This window comes from Pseudopipra pipra, chromosome 3 (assembly GCF_036250125.1).
Source record: "Pseudopipra pipra isolate bDixPip1 chromosome 3, bDixPip1.hap1, whole genome shotgun sequence".
NCBI classification, from domain to species: Eukaryota; Metazoa; Chordata; class Aves; order Passeriformes; family Pipridae; genus Pseudopipra; species Pseudopipra pipra.
The window spans coordinates 109,833,306-109,848,007 of NC_087551.1; the positions used below are offsets into that span (position 1 = coordinate 109,833,306).

The window sequence follows — 14,702 nt, forward strand, 5'->3', positions numbered from 1 at the left end:
ATTATATTGTCTTATACATGATTAAATTGCATGCAAATGTTCCAAAATCTCTGTGACTGTCCAAGTGCACATCCCTCCTTTTGCATCCATTCAGGGAAACTAAAACCTGCTCCTTAGAACAGTGCAAGGTTTAGTCCTCTCCTAGTCCATAGCTCCTGTAGTACACACTCCCTTGAGCACCATCATCTGCCTCATGCCAGGGCTGAGTGAGGAGGCTGGGATGGCTTTGTCCTTCTCCAGCTTGTCTTTGTTTGACCATCCCTTTGATGGAGATACTGAAGTGCTTTTGTTTCTCTGTTTCTTGTGTGTGTCCCTGGCTGCAGAAGATGCTGGATGAGTGCCAGGACAGGCGGAGCTGCCAGTTCCTCGTCAATAGCCGGCTCTTCGGGACAGATCCGTGCCCTGGAACCGGCAAGTACCTCATTGTGTGGTACAAGTGCAGGCCAAGTAAGTATCTCCCTATTGAATCTGTCTGCTCTTTCGAGACCGAAGCATTTTCATACTTAGTACTCACCAGAGAGGCCTTCTAGGACTTCTCATTCCATTCCACCTTTATTTTCAGTGTAACATAACCCCCCAGTGCGGAGCATTTCCCCTTTCCCCCTCACTTGCTGCCTTGCTAGGATGCTGCTGCTCCGTATCCTTCCTCCTTGCCAGCAGCCTGAGTTGCAGATTGTTTTTCCAGGTGCCAGTGAAGGCCTTTGCCAACGCTGAGCTCATGCTGTCAGCAGTGGGTGGGCTGCTCCCACTTCTCACTTCCATATGCAGCCAGTGGGGTAGTGGGGCTTGTCCCCTCTCTGCTGGTCCCTCCAGAGGCAGTGGGAGCTCCTTGCATGGGCGAAGACTTCCTTCAGGCCTGGGAGCCTAAGGCAGGCACTGGCAACGGTGGTGTGACACGAAGCTCACCTGCCCACGCCACACCATAATCCAGCTTTTAAGTGCTCCCAGACCAGGCTGGGAAATGTTAACCTATGTCTTGCATGATTTTATTAGCTGTGTTTAAATTAAATGGGGCTGGCACCTGGATACTGGGAGTGCAGTCATGAATACTGGGACTGAGTCATGTGCAGCTTTGACTCAGGACAATCAACACCCTCTTGGCCAGCTCCCGGCCCCAGCAGGGAAGTTAGCACAGCCTAGACACCATTCTCCACCAGTGCTTTGGAAGCAGACACAATAGTTTAGAGATAGATCAGGTTTGATGGAGGACAAACTGCCATTTGATGTCAGCTGGAAAACGGGATCTGTTTCTATTTGAGCATAAGTCTTATGAGGACCATCTGAGGGAGCTGGAGGTGTTTAGCCTGGAGAAGAGGAAGCTCGGGGGGAACCTTAGCACCTCTACTACTACCTGAAAGGAGGTTGTGGTGAGGGGGAGCTCAATCTCTTCTTCCAAGTAACAAGCAACAGGAAAAGAAGAAATGGCCTCAAGTTGTGCGAGGGGAGGTTTAACGTGAGTATGAGGAAAAATTTCTTCACTGAATGGTGGTCAACCATTGGAACAGGATGCCCTGTTCCACCCTTCCTAGGGAAGTGGTGGAATCACTGTCCTTAGGCATGTTCAAAAAACGTGTAGATTTGATGCTTAGAGGCATGGTTTAGTGGTGGACTTGCCAGTACTGGGTTAATGGCTGGACCTTTCCAACCTTTATGATTCTGTGATTCTATGACCTAAAGTCTGGACAAGGCATTTCAGACCAGCCTAATCGCAAGCTTTTTAGATGTCATAACTAACATGGTTCCAGCACCACATCAGCAAAATTTCTGGGGATGAAACAAGAAAGGAAAGTCTGCACAGGGAAGAAAAACAGATCTGACTTCAGAAAAGGTTTGAAACAAAAGGAAAAACATTCAGACTCTGTCAGAAACAGCACAGAATAAGACTTTATACCCCAGCAGGTAGAGACCTGTGCTAATGCAATGAAAGGATCTGGCAAGATCTGTGAGGAATTCAAATCAAAAGTAGGTAATGAAGCACCTGCATTTGTTGTGGGATTTTTTTGTGAGTGATTGTAATATCCCTTGTTGGGTGAGAAATGCACCTCTATGAGACAGGCGATTAACAGGGTGTTCTGGCAAGTCCTCCTGAACCTGCAGGTTTTGCATCAAAGCTCGCTTGAAAAATCTGACTGTTGAGGGCTGTGCTGAACTTACGAAGGTATTTCAGGACCCATCTGTGCATAAATATTTATGGCTTGGAATTCTTTGCTAATTACAGACATACTAGAAAAGAAGCAGTTTGTATGTATGGGGAGTAGGTAATTTTCCTGAAAGAGAGCAGGGGAAGATGCTTAAAAATATTTCCCCAAGACATTTTTCAGGCAGCTCCAACTTTGCAGGGTGAAACAGGGTAACCTGACAGAAATTATTTTCTCTTAGTGACAGGGCAAACTTTTAATCAGAACCCACTGGATTAATAACAATGTTTGAAATAAGTGAGGATTTTCTTTGCACAAAGATACCAGGACATGGTCTACCTTTCTTTCCTTGATGATTCGAAATGGTAATTTTGAGTCTCTCAAACAGAATCTAGTTCTTTTGTGGGTTCAAGCCTTTCCACCTTTCTGTAGGGAGAAGGTTAATGAGGGGATCGAGGAATAATGGATCCATAGAGTGCAAAATACAGCATCATGAGAGATTTTGATGGGCTTTTTGGGTTATTGACTATTTTAGTATTGATTATGAGATTTAAATGAATACATGCTTAAGAGCTGATCCCCAAAACTGTGGTCCTATGAAGTGCTGACCTGCTCCATAAAGTCTGAGCACACACAATTGTAACCAAAGAGCACCAGAGAATCCTTGTTGAGAACTCACTACCTGGCACAGGTTTTGATCCATAAGTTTGTCAAAAGACAAATGCAGTTCTGTTTCTGAATTTGTCTTTCTTAATAACAGACCTGACAGAAGTACTTTAATAGGAAGCTATTTAAGGTCTAAATTGTCCTCCTGGGATATCCATTTCTTTCTACTGCTTATTGAGGAAGCCTGTGGTGACCTTGCTACTGAAGTAGGTGTTTTGGTTAAGCATCTATATAGGTAGAACGAATGTGAATTTTCTTGCACACAGGTATTAGAGATGCTTTGGGAAGTAGCCTGCAGAGTTTGGACAGGACACTTTTAACATAAAATAAGGATGCCCAGGCCCTCCCACTGCCAGTCATGCTGGAGCCTCAAAAGGCCTCTGAACAGATCTAGTTATCTAAAAAGAAAGACTTCCTTGAAAGAAAGCAAAAGTGAAGTTAGTGGCATTTACTTGTACCTTTGCTGAAGAATAATGAGATGGTGCAGTCATCCCCTCTAGCCACTGTCACTGCAGTTATGTCTCTCTGACATTACATTGCATTTGAAATCTAGTGGTTTCGATGCTCACTGGCTGTGTGGGGTTCATGCACAAGGCAAGGTGCTATTTTGGTTTCTCATGGGCAGAATTTCAAGGAGATGGAGGACAGTAAATCATGCTGAAACTGAAAGACCCAGATTTTTCAAATGGTGGGGCTCTGGGGAGCAGGGCAATGGGGGATCTCTACTGCACTAACCCCCCTGGGACTGCTTTTGCTGGAAGCAGGGAAAACTCATGGAGGTGTTGTGGTTCACCTCCTCTGGAAATTACAGAAATAGTTCAGAGAAGTGCATGCTTAACTAGAAATAGTGAGAAATTCAATACCTTTTGTGGTTTTTTGGAAGTCTTATGCTAATCATGGTCCCCTCTGATCCAGTAGATGGGTCTAGGATCTAATGGACACTCATCTTGCATGCACAGGGCTCAGATATGGGCATGGAACTGCTTTTAAAAGTCAGGAGTTTGGCACTTCTGAGTATTCTCTGTGCCTCTAAATAAATAAATACACTATGTCTGTGTGTCCTTTTAATTTTAAGGTATAGGATGTTTAAGGAGATCAGAAATTATCCATAAAATGCTCTATTCTGTCTCAATTTGGGGGAAGTGAGATTTATTTATAGCTTCTATGTGATCTAAGGGCCAAGGTCCATTGAAAGTGTGCAGCGGCTTAGATTTTATTTTTAGTTGACATGGTGGTTTTGGCCAAAGGTTGGACTTGATGATCTTGGACTTTTCCAACCTTAATGATTCTACAATTTATTTTATTTTTCTATAGCATATATGCCTTAGTTTCTAATATACACCAACCTTTGGGAATATGCTCAAGGGCACAGCACAGGTCTCAGCAGAGCACAGCTACGGCTTGTGGTTCTAAACTTGGAGGTGCCTCTGCAAACCATCCTGCTATCTACAAACTGAGCAGTGAGCCCCCAGGAGGATCCCCCCAGGTCAAGGTGAGGATGTGTTGCTGTTGCACTCAAACCTGAAGTTGTTCTCTGCTGATGTAGATATATTCTACACTACATTTAGCACTGGCAGGAGTGGTTTCTAGTGGGAAGTCCAGATATGGTCACCCTGTTCTAGAGGCTAAAAAAATTGGTGAGAGTGGTGATGGGCTGTCCCATGCCACTGGGCCTCAGTGCCAGGGAACAGGCACATTTAATTTATCAGGGCCAGTGTAGCCTGAGATTCTCACCCAAAGCACACTGAAGCCTAGGATCAAGCCTTGAACACACACAGGATTACAGTCTCTAGGATATCTCTCAGGATCATTAAAAAATTGCACATAAATCCAATTATTTCTCAGGTAACATGCTGATTTGATTTAGATCCATTAAGTGTAATTACTGGGTAGGCTACAGGACCACATAATTAGAGGGAATTGACATACTATTTAATTGGTCTAACATGAATTCCCTCAACTGAAATCTGGATTCACCAATATTATTCAAACAATTCAGTGTTTGTTCATCCCCCTCACTTCAGAGGCAGAGAACTGTGTAAGATCATGTGTTATTGTAAGCTAGGAAATATTTGCTCTGTGTGCCAGACTTTCTGGAGGGGCTGTGTGATCTAATCCTGGATGGGAACAGGGTCTGTGCGGCTGCCCAAGTCATGCTGAAGAAATAACTTCACCTCTCTGCATCCCAGCAATACCATTGCAGCTGATTTTACTGGGGCTGGTTGCTGCTCTGGGATATTGTACCAGCAGGGATCCCTCTGCCCCTGCACAGCTGCTCCTTACTTGTAGTGGCTTTTTGGTTATTTGGTTATTTTTTTTGGCTTTGCTGTTTCAGAAGTGCCAATGCTCCTGAACAAAATGGGGCCAAAAGTGCTTGTCCTTCTCTGGAAAGGGAATATTTGGGATGAGATGTGTTGTCTGTGTGGCCATTTGCTGGCAGTGCTGTTGAGAGGAAAAGGCTCTTACTGTATTTATGTGACTTGCTCCATGAGTCCCCCACACAGTGCCCTTCTCTTGTCTCCTCCTTTGCCATTGCCATGCTGTCCTGCTGTCCTGGATGCACTGTCCCCTTCTCAGCTCTGAAGAACCTAAACTGTATCTTCCCATAATGAAATTTTCCCTTTTTTTCTGTTGGGCAGTTACTCCTTTAGCTTATGACTTCAAGGACTCTGGGAGGGATAATCTCCATCCAATGTTTTTTTTTTTAATTATTATTATTTTTATTTAATTTTAAAATACTGTGTGAAACAGCTGGATGTGATAATTGGAAGATGGTGGGCATGAAGCCTGCCTATGTTAATCATCCCAGTGATGTAAAAAAGTGTAAATTCAAACTTTACTGTTCTCTCTTCTATTCACAAATGTAAGCCTAAAGCCTTTGAAGTTTCAGAAAACCTGGATTGTGACCTGAGCTCCACATGCATCTCAAATCCTTCTGTAACAATACAAAAATATATTTAGAAAAGGCACATCAAGGCTCTGAGAAATGTATCAGGGAAGGAAACGTATGGTTGTTGGCAAAGGGTGAAGCGCCAAAAGTTTGTGAGGTGATAGGAGGAGGAAAGAGGGTGAAGGAGGTTGCTTTGTACTAGTTTGGAACCTGTAGCTTTGATTTATGGGAGAACTTTCAGGCTGAGAATCAACCTGGACACGTGTTTGAAGAGAACAGGCTTTCATTCTCTTTGCTACAGATCTAATTAGAATCTAAGGGACCCAGTTAATTCTCTTGAAAAGTCAAACACTTTTTTTCAAACATAAGAATGCTCATCCTAATGTCCTTGCCAGAATCTTACTCAGGTAACAGCCCTAGGCAATTTTGATTAGAAAGCAACTGAATTTAAAAGTCAATTAGGAATTAATTCCAATCAGATCACCTTCTGATGAAAATGTCGTCTTCAAATGTTATGCTCTCTATCATACAGTGATAGAGCTGTCATACTGTGCCCCAGGAGTGTCTGGCATTTGGTGAGGATGCTCAATTTTTTTTGCCAGTGGTACTTCAGAGCCTGTGTGAAGGCAGAATACCATTACTGGTGCCAGAGTTTTTCCATCTATCAAAGAACTGTGAGGAGTCATACTCTATGTTCTGATTCCATGTCTCAGTGAATTGCTCAGATCTGCTCGTCAGATTTCAGTTGAATTGTCCGAAGAGTATGAAAAGGCTGTTTTGGAAGGACCACATAGGCTTGCAGCCAATGCCTCTTGCTCACATTTTAATTTCCCTACAACCCATTCCTTCAGTATTGAATCTTGTGTGAGCTTTGCTGTTGAGTTTGATGGGTTAAGGATTGTATCTTTTCTGTTAAATTTACTAAACATGGCATGAAAATCCTCACGTCATCACACATCCTCAGGGCTTTCATTCCCTAGACAGAATTTGCAGAGCAGTGTGAGCCAGAGCAGAGGACTATAGAAAGAACAGAGGTTTTGTAGAAATTTCAGACAAGAGCAAAGAGGCACCTAAATGTATTCCTGGTTCCTTTAACTGGTGATTGATTTTAGTGCTAGGATAGACTGGTAATTCAGTAGTCATCAACCCTTTCAGAAAAGCATTCATCTCCCTTGTCAGACAGGTTTATTGGTGGCAAGAGAAGTTCACTGTATTGTTTGCTGCATTGCTTTTTGGTGGGCCAGGCTTTCCAAGGCAGCACGATGGAATCAGGGATGTTTAATGGGTACATCCTTCTGGTCCGGCCACCGAGGCAACAGAACAAGCCTTTTGCCTCCTGCATTCATCAGCTCACTCTTGCTTATCTGTATTATTTCAAAACTGTTAAGGTGGTGCAGGGAGTGGAAATTTATAAGGGCAATAAAACCTCGGGCAGCAACTGCTGTGGTGATGAAAAGGTGTAAATAAAGGAATGTTATAAATTACAGAGGACAGATCCATCAGCCCACAACCGGGGTCAGAGAAGCATTAATGCCAATGATTAATATTGTTTTAAGCTGTTGATGCACAGAGGTTCTCAGGAGCTGTCAAATAGCCCTATCTCTGTAACACACTAATCACTTGACTGTCAGGAGCAGGATTAAGAGGAACATGTGATTCTATTGTAGGCAAATGCAAAGATTATTGTCTGTTTAATTATACATATGATTATAATATTAATAGATTAACTAGTGCATCACATGAAATATTATTATAGCATAATAATGTAATTATATTATACTATTATTATTATTAGCATCATTATTTCCTGCCCCCATGGAGAAGGAAACTGCTACTGACCTGGGAGAGTTAAAAAAAAAAATTAAAAAAAAAAATTAAAAAATTCCATTTTTTCTTTCAAACCTAATCAGTCAGCTCTGCTTGACATAACAAAGAGCCAGTGAAGACCATGATGCTTCTTACTATGAAGGTGTAAGGATTCCCTTTGCTGGGTCAGGTGTCCAGTATCCAGATGTGAACCACTGAAAAAGACAAATTCTGAAATCTGCCTAAATTACATAAATTCTAGAGCTGTGACTTTTACAGATCCCCTTTGTCCAATGGCACTTAAGTTTTCCATGGGGTCCTGGAAAAAAAAACCAGGGATAAAAATATCTTTTTTTTTTAAGACATGAATTTTTAGAAAATGACAAGGAAGGGATAGACTACAATCTTTCAGTGCTGGGGTAGATGAGTCAATAGCTTTGCCAGAAGGAGCTGGGAGCTTTTACCCTCATGTACTTCAGGAGATCTAGCCCATCCTTAGGCATTCTGGGCACCTGGGACACCTTTCTGTGCTGATGATGGAGGCTGTGTGGTGGCTGGTGCTTCAGGTATTAGAAATTACCTTGGCTGCTGGTGATCTGCAACTTTTCAGAAGAGCAAGAGGTGTCCTTGGAGCAATTAATCAGAACACAAGGAAACCAAGCTTTTAAAAATGAAACCCATAAACCTAAATCTCAACACATTCCAATGTGGTAGAGGTTTGCAAGCTCTGAACAACAGATTTCAAAATTTTCTGGTGTACTGGTGAAGAACTGTGACAGGAAAAGCATATCCCAGAAACAATATGCTTATAAACCAGACTGAGATAAGGTCTACTTTTGTGAAAGGTTGGATCTCTTATATTGACTCCACAGTTTAAACCATGAGTGTAGGACTCACAGAACAGGGAAGTAAACTTACACAGTGCTTCTGCAGGGGATCCTGTAGATGGACTTATTCAAGACAGAAAATATAGATCAATTGCTCTCCTGAAATAAACGTCTTCAAAAAAAAAAAAAAGAAACAGAGAGGAGTGAATCTTCTCTGGGATGGAGGCACGGAAATAAACTCTTTCCAATACTGTGCATTTCTGCAATATTTTTTCAATATCAATCCTGCATTTGGTTTTCAAATTAACTACACATTTTTTAAAACAGGTATCTCCTGATATTTCAAGCTCTTCATCATACTAATTGTGCATCAAGCTTTTCTCACTTATGCAGTTATTTTTCTGACTATTTAAAAGACACTGGAGGTTGTCACCTAATTGTGTCTCTGGGAGCTGAGACTTCTAAAGCATCTGTGATGAATTTTGGGCATTTGCTTACTGTATTTCTCCCAGCTACATTTTTTTTCTTCTCAGGCAAAACCATTGAGGGAATACTGTGTGTTTAATTATTTAGGACTGTAGTGAACTAGCTTTTAATTTACTAGGCCTCATGTTCACATACCGTGTGTTCTAGGCAACCCAATGGATTATATGTAAAAATATCAATCAGGTATTCTTTAATGTTCCTGTGTCAGAATTATTATCACCATTGTTTTAACACTTGGAGAAGACTGTTTTAATGATATAAGACTGAATTTTCCCTTTCAGCTAGTTTAATAATAACTTTAAGCAGCATTACTCCTAGTTTACACCATCACTGGAAGAGCAGAACAAAAGTGCTGTGAACAGTGGTACTAATTAAGTCTTTTTGCTTATATATTTAAGTAACTTCTAGTGCATCTTTCCCATCTTTTCATTGCAGTAACAAAAGTTGTGGCCATGCTTCCTATGTTGCCTCCTATGGTGTAGCTATTCCAGATTCCATGCTAATCGACCAGTTAGTACATCCAGGCAGGTTAACTGGTGGGACAGTGCAATAATTACAACCAGCTTTGGCATTGATTTGGCTCTCTTCTGATATTGGCTAACAGTTCTCAAAAAATGACTACATTTATCATCTCAATGTTTCTGCTAAATTTCACTGACCTTTAGCCAGCAGGTTCTCAGGAAGCAGGACTAATAAATGGTGAGGCAGAGGCTCAGGCAGCAGAACAACAGTAAGTCACAGCTGCTTCAGAAAATCATCCCAATTTCATTAATAGAAAAAATAGGATGAGAATTAAATTTGTCTTGGGCTCCCAGGTGTTATGTTTAACTCTTGTCTCACAGTCTAGTGCACATATTTTGATATTGTTCCCTTTTTCCTCCTTAGATAACCGTGCACCTCTGTCCAACAGGAAAGTGCAACTAGGTGCATCTGAACACTGGAAATGAAATGTAGCAGTTAATTTGCAACACTGCCAGCCTTTTCACAGGAGAATATAAAAGGACAACTACTTCAGACTAATGAAAGTGACAGTGGGGAGAGGCGCCTTTTAAACACTGCAAATTGGATGGGTGCATCAGGAGTGTAATTTTAAAGGAATCTGACAAGGTTGTTGGCAAAGAACAATCTTCTTACTTGTCAAAAGGGTTTCAGACCTCCAAAACTTGGCACTCTTGAGTTTTCAGGGTACTTCTGAAGTTGGCAAGCTGCCTATTTGATATAACTCTGGACTGTCATCTGAGTTGTATCTTTCAGAGTTTCAGATTTGCTCCTGCAGAAGTGAGCAGTGCATGCCATTGAGGGCAGCAAACCTCAGTTTAAAAGTTAAATTAGAGCATCTTCACAAAACATTTCTGAAGGGAAAATTGAATTGAAATAATGTTAAAAGATATTTCCATGCAAATGTATGAATTTATAACACTTTCACTTTTTTATGCTCCAAATTAAAGGGATGATCTTTTTTACATCCCCTTGAAATGAGGGAATGACAAGGTAGCCCACAGTTAAATGCTTGTGGGGGAGTGAAAGGAAGGGCTGTACTCAAGGACTCTGGAGACCTTTTCCGTCCTGGAAAAGTTTCTTCCACCCAATCCTGCCTAAGGGAATGCTGACTGGATTGATATGGATTTATTCAAATCCTCATATGGAAGAAAGGTTCTCATTAGTAGCAGGTTCACATGGAGAAGAAGGAGGCTCTGGAACTCGGGAAGGGAGATGTGTGTTGTAAGTGAAATTGGACAAAACCCCAAAAAGCGAGGAGCCATAGCAATGTGCACTGGTCTAAATAGTAGGCATTTGCCACTGGGGAAAATTTCTGACCTATGTTGACTTGTCCACTGATAGGACAAGGGGCAATGGCTTTAAACTGAAAGAGGGTAGATTTAGATTATATATTAGGAAGAAATTCCTCACAGTGAGGGTTGTGAGGTCCTAGAACAGGTTGGCCAATGAAGCTGTAGATGTCCCATCTCTGGAAGTGTTCAAGGCCAGGTTGGACAGGGCTTGGAGCAACTTAGTCTAGTGGAAGGTGTCCCTGACCATGGCAGAGGGTTTGGAATGAGATCATCTTTGATGATCATTTTCCAACCCAAACCATTTTAGGATTCTATAAATCTATGATTTATATTTGGGGACTTGGAGGCCAGAATCCGATTATATCTTCTGAAGTGCAAAAGAGGATGCAATACTCAAACAACAAATGCTTTCTTGAAATGAAAAGTAAGTAAATATGTAACACAGGAATCGAAGCATTAGGAAAAAGTTCAAAGGGGTGAACTGACTGGAAAATATACCCATCTCTCACATGATTAACTGTGTCACAGGAACAATTTCCCCAAGGAAATTGTGGAGTTTCAATCCTTGAAGGTGTTAAAAACTTGAATGGACATGGCCTGCAGCTGCCTGCTGCTCTAGCTGACTCTGGTATAAACATGGGGGTTGGCCCAGACATTGTCCAAAGGTGTTTTCTGTTCTCTGTGACTCTGTGAATTGTGGTCTGGAGTGACTACACCTGTAGTAAAGAGTTTGTACTTCCCTGGTTAAGACTTGTTTTGGCTTTTCTCTCAGGCTGACACAAGAAATGGCTATATGGTGACTTTTGCACTCTAAGTATTCTGCCTAGGCATGTGCTGAAATTACCAAAATCTCACCACGAGTTACTATCATTTTTATTATTTGGGGATGGTTTCCGGTGTCCATAAAAGTTTATTGAATTTTAACTTGTGACTAAAAAGCTGCATATTCCACCTGTGCCACCTGGCCCACTGTGCATCTCAGAGTGGCTGAGTGAGGAGTGGGTGGTCCCTATGCCCTTTTTCACAGACCAACACTAACCACCATCCATGGTCATTTATCCTTTAATTAGGTGATGGTGGAATGGCTGGATATAATGAAGAATTATGAGTTTTGAGGTGAGAAATGTTCTTTGTTTTGGGTGATATGCAGCAGAACAGGTAACAAAGCTGGGATGAAGGTGAGCAAGGCAAAAATTTGGCTAAAGAGAAGTTATTGGCTAACATGGAGTTTAGTTCAGTTCTGAAGTGGCATCTCAGGTGCAGTCTGATTAATTTATTTATAAATAGTTATAACCTAGACAGGAAAGTTGTCTATGGGAAACAATCCTGATGTGAGAAGGAATTGGGCAAAACCATCTCTGTTTCCTACAAAATTACTTACTTTGCTCAGATCCTCAGTTCTAAGATTGAAATCCTTTAGGATTTTGTGAGGAAAACAGATTTCTCTTAACATGTATTACCATGTATTACCATTGATCTGGGAAATAGGGTCAGCTATTATGCACTGATTATGTGAAGTATGCATATTTTAATTAGCAAAATTTCATAATTTTTTCCACAAGTTCTCTTCAAAAATATAATTTTAGGCAAGGTAGAACTCTGGCAATAATGCATTCCATCACTTTGTTAGACACAAAATCTTTTGAGGATCTTTCATCTCTAAGGTCTTGAAGAGATTGAGGCAATTGACATTTTGTTTCAAGCTTCAAATCATGATCATTCAGAAAATTGTTGTGGACCGAAAACGAAAATGTTCTTAAAACACTGGGTAATTGTATTTACTATAGGTCATTTAGGTTAATATTATTGTATGCATCCTACGATTACAATGGGTCTTCTTATTCATTTTACTGTTTGAGAGAGCCCGTTTTTCTATTAGAAACATTTATATTTTTTCCCATAATTGTCCAAGCTATGTTATAATAGTGTCATATAATGACCTTTAAAAACGTGTCTAGAAAAGCCTGCAGCTGCTCCCTCCTTGGGTTCTCTCTACTCAGTTATATTTAAGCCAGTGTCTCTGAAACCAGGCAGTAATAAAAGGGATATTATCCTTAGCAAATATCTTAATCATGGTAAATCTCTGTTGCCCTACAAATGACTGCATGGGGGATTAGAGTGGAGTAAGCCATTTGCTGAATATCACTGCCACCTTTCAGAGGCCATTTAAGCGTGTTTAATTTTTCAGGGTGAAACATGAAACCCACTAATACAAATGTTTGCGTTTGGCCTGAGTTATATCCAGACTGTAACAGTTAGAGCAGGCTTAGGACCAGATTGTGAGTGATCTGTAGGAGGCCAGTTCTGCTTGGGAGAGTGAGAGAGAAAAATGCACATTCGTTCCCAGTCCCAGCTCTCTTATGTCACTTGCACTGCCTCGGTTCTTTTCAATATTTATGTCAGGTTGTTATCGGTGAAGTACCAGTGAATATATGGAGGATGCTTAGCTCTGTATTTTTTTAGTATCAGTCACAATCCTTACTGTTGTCCAGTGCCTGAGAGCCACCAGTGTCTGACTTTTGCTCACCCTGGTTAAATGGTAGTGGCAATGCTATGAAGTAGAAAATACTTTCAGAGACTCGTGTCCTCCATATCATCACATTCTTATCTGTTTGTTTATCCATATTTCTATCAGGTTGCCCAGAAACACCAAGACCGTCAGCTTTCCAGTGATCAAGCTTAAAGGAACGTTTTGGGAGACTGAAGTATTACTGTGTATTTCATTCTTCCTTTTTTTAAATTCTTTTTAAGAAATCAGTGCCTCACTCTGTGCCAGACCAGGCAGCTGCAGCCTAACCAGTTTGGGCTCAGCCAGAGCCTTGGGAACTGGCAGCTCCAATAAGTGTTTCCTGGGGCAGAATTTAGTGACTGCGAGGTGACATCTGCATCAAGTGGCACAGCCCTCTTACTTCACACTGCAGTGTCCTGGGAGCACATCACCCACAAACTGCCCTTGTTCCCAAGAAGTGTGCACTCAGGTTCACCTCCCCAGTCTGATTTTTGAGCCATCCATCAGGCAGCTTCCCCCATAAGCCCTGAATATGACTTCCCAGGGTGGCTACAAGACTAAGAACTGCAAATGCAAGAGGCAATGTTTTGTTGTTCATAGAATCATAGAATGGTTTGTGTTGGAAGGGGCCTTAAAGACCATCCAGTTCTAACCCCTCTGCCATAGACAGGGACACCTTCCACTAGACCAGGTTGCTTCAGGCCCCATCTAACCTGGCCTTGAACACTTCCAGGAATGAGGCATCCACAACTTCTCTGGGCCACCTGTTCCAGTGACTCACCACCCTCACAGTAAAGAATTTCTTCCTAATATCCAATGTAAACCTGCCCTTCTTCAGGTTCAGGCCATTCTCCCTTGTCCTATCACTCCATGCCCTTATGAAAAGTCCCTTTCCAGCTCTCTTGTAGCTTCTTTAGGAACTGGAAGGTGCTATAAGGACAAGTTGTTAACTGTCTCATAACTGCTGGACTGACCCTCAGTAGTGAATGCCTGTCCATCCCAGTGGGCTCAGTGCAATATTCACTGTGTTTAAATCCCAGTCAAGTTTCCAAATTACAAGCTCTGACTTTGAATGGTCAGCAGAATTTAATAAATATTCCAAAGACCTTAAATGAGTCCATAGAACATGTGGTTAAGCAATCAGTTATACTTGTTAATTGAGATATGTAGCTAATAATAACCAAATTGGAAGAGGAAATTGAGTTACTGCCTTGTAAGAAATAAGACCTTCACAGAGGACCCTCTCATTAGAGGCTTCAAAATTGCTCTTTTTTTAAAGTTAATCAACTATTTAATATTTCAACCACTTCAGCCAGTCACAAATATTCTTCTTTTCTGTAATATTGGTTTAACATTAACTATGTGTAGCTTGTCCTATTGGAGAGTTTTGTGCCCTTGTGCTTTTAGTTTTAATTTGTGTTTTTTTCGTAAAATAAAAAAAGGTCTAATAGGTCTATAAAGTTCTATTATACTCTGTTAAGTTTTATAGTTTATAGCAGGCTAAAGCTTTGACTTATTTTCCCTCACAGAAGAAACAAAAATCCTATGGGAGACATTTATAGGCGAAGATGAAACCTCTTAGTATGT

At 41.3% G+C, this 14,702-nt stretch overlaps 1 protein-coding gene across 1 annotated transcript in view; it reads left to right on the forward strand.

Annotated features, from left to right (window-relative positions):
* EVA1A (eva-1 homolog A, regulator of programmed cell death) overlaps window positions 1–14,702 on the forward strand; it is a 212,955-nt gene that overhangs the window by 74,300 nt on the left and 123,953 nt on the right. Inside the window, exon 3 of the mRNA XM_064650679.1 lies at window positions 324–447. Coding sequence (XP_064506749.1) covers window positions 324–447 — 124 coding nt within the window. The remainder of the gene's footprint in view (window positions 1–323; window positions 448–14,702) is intronic.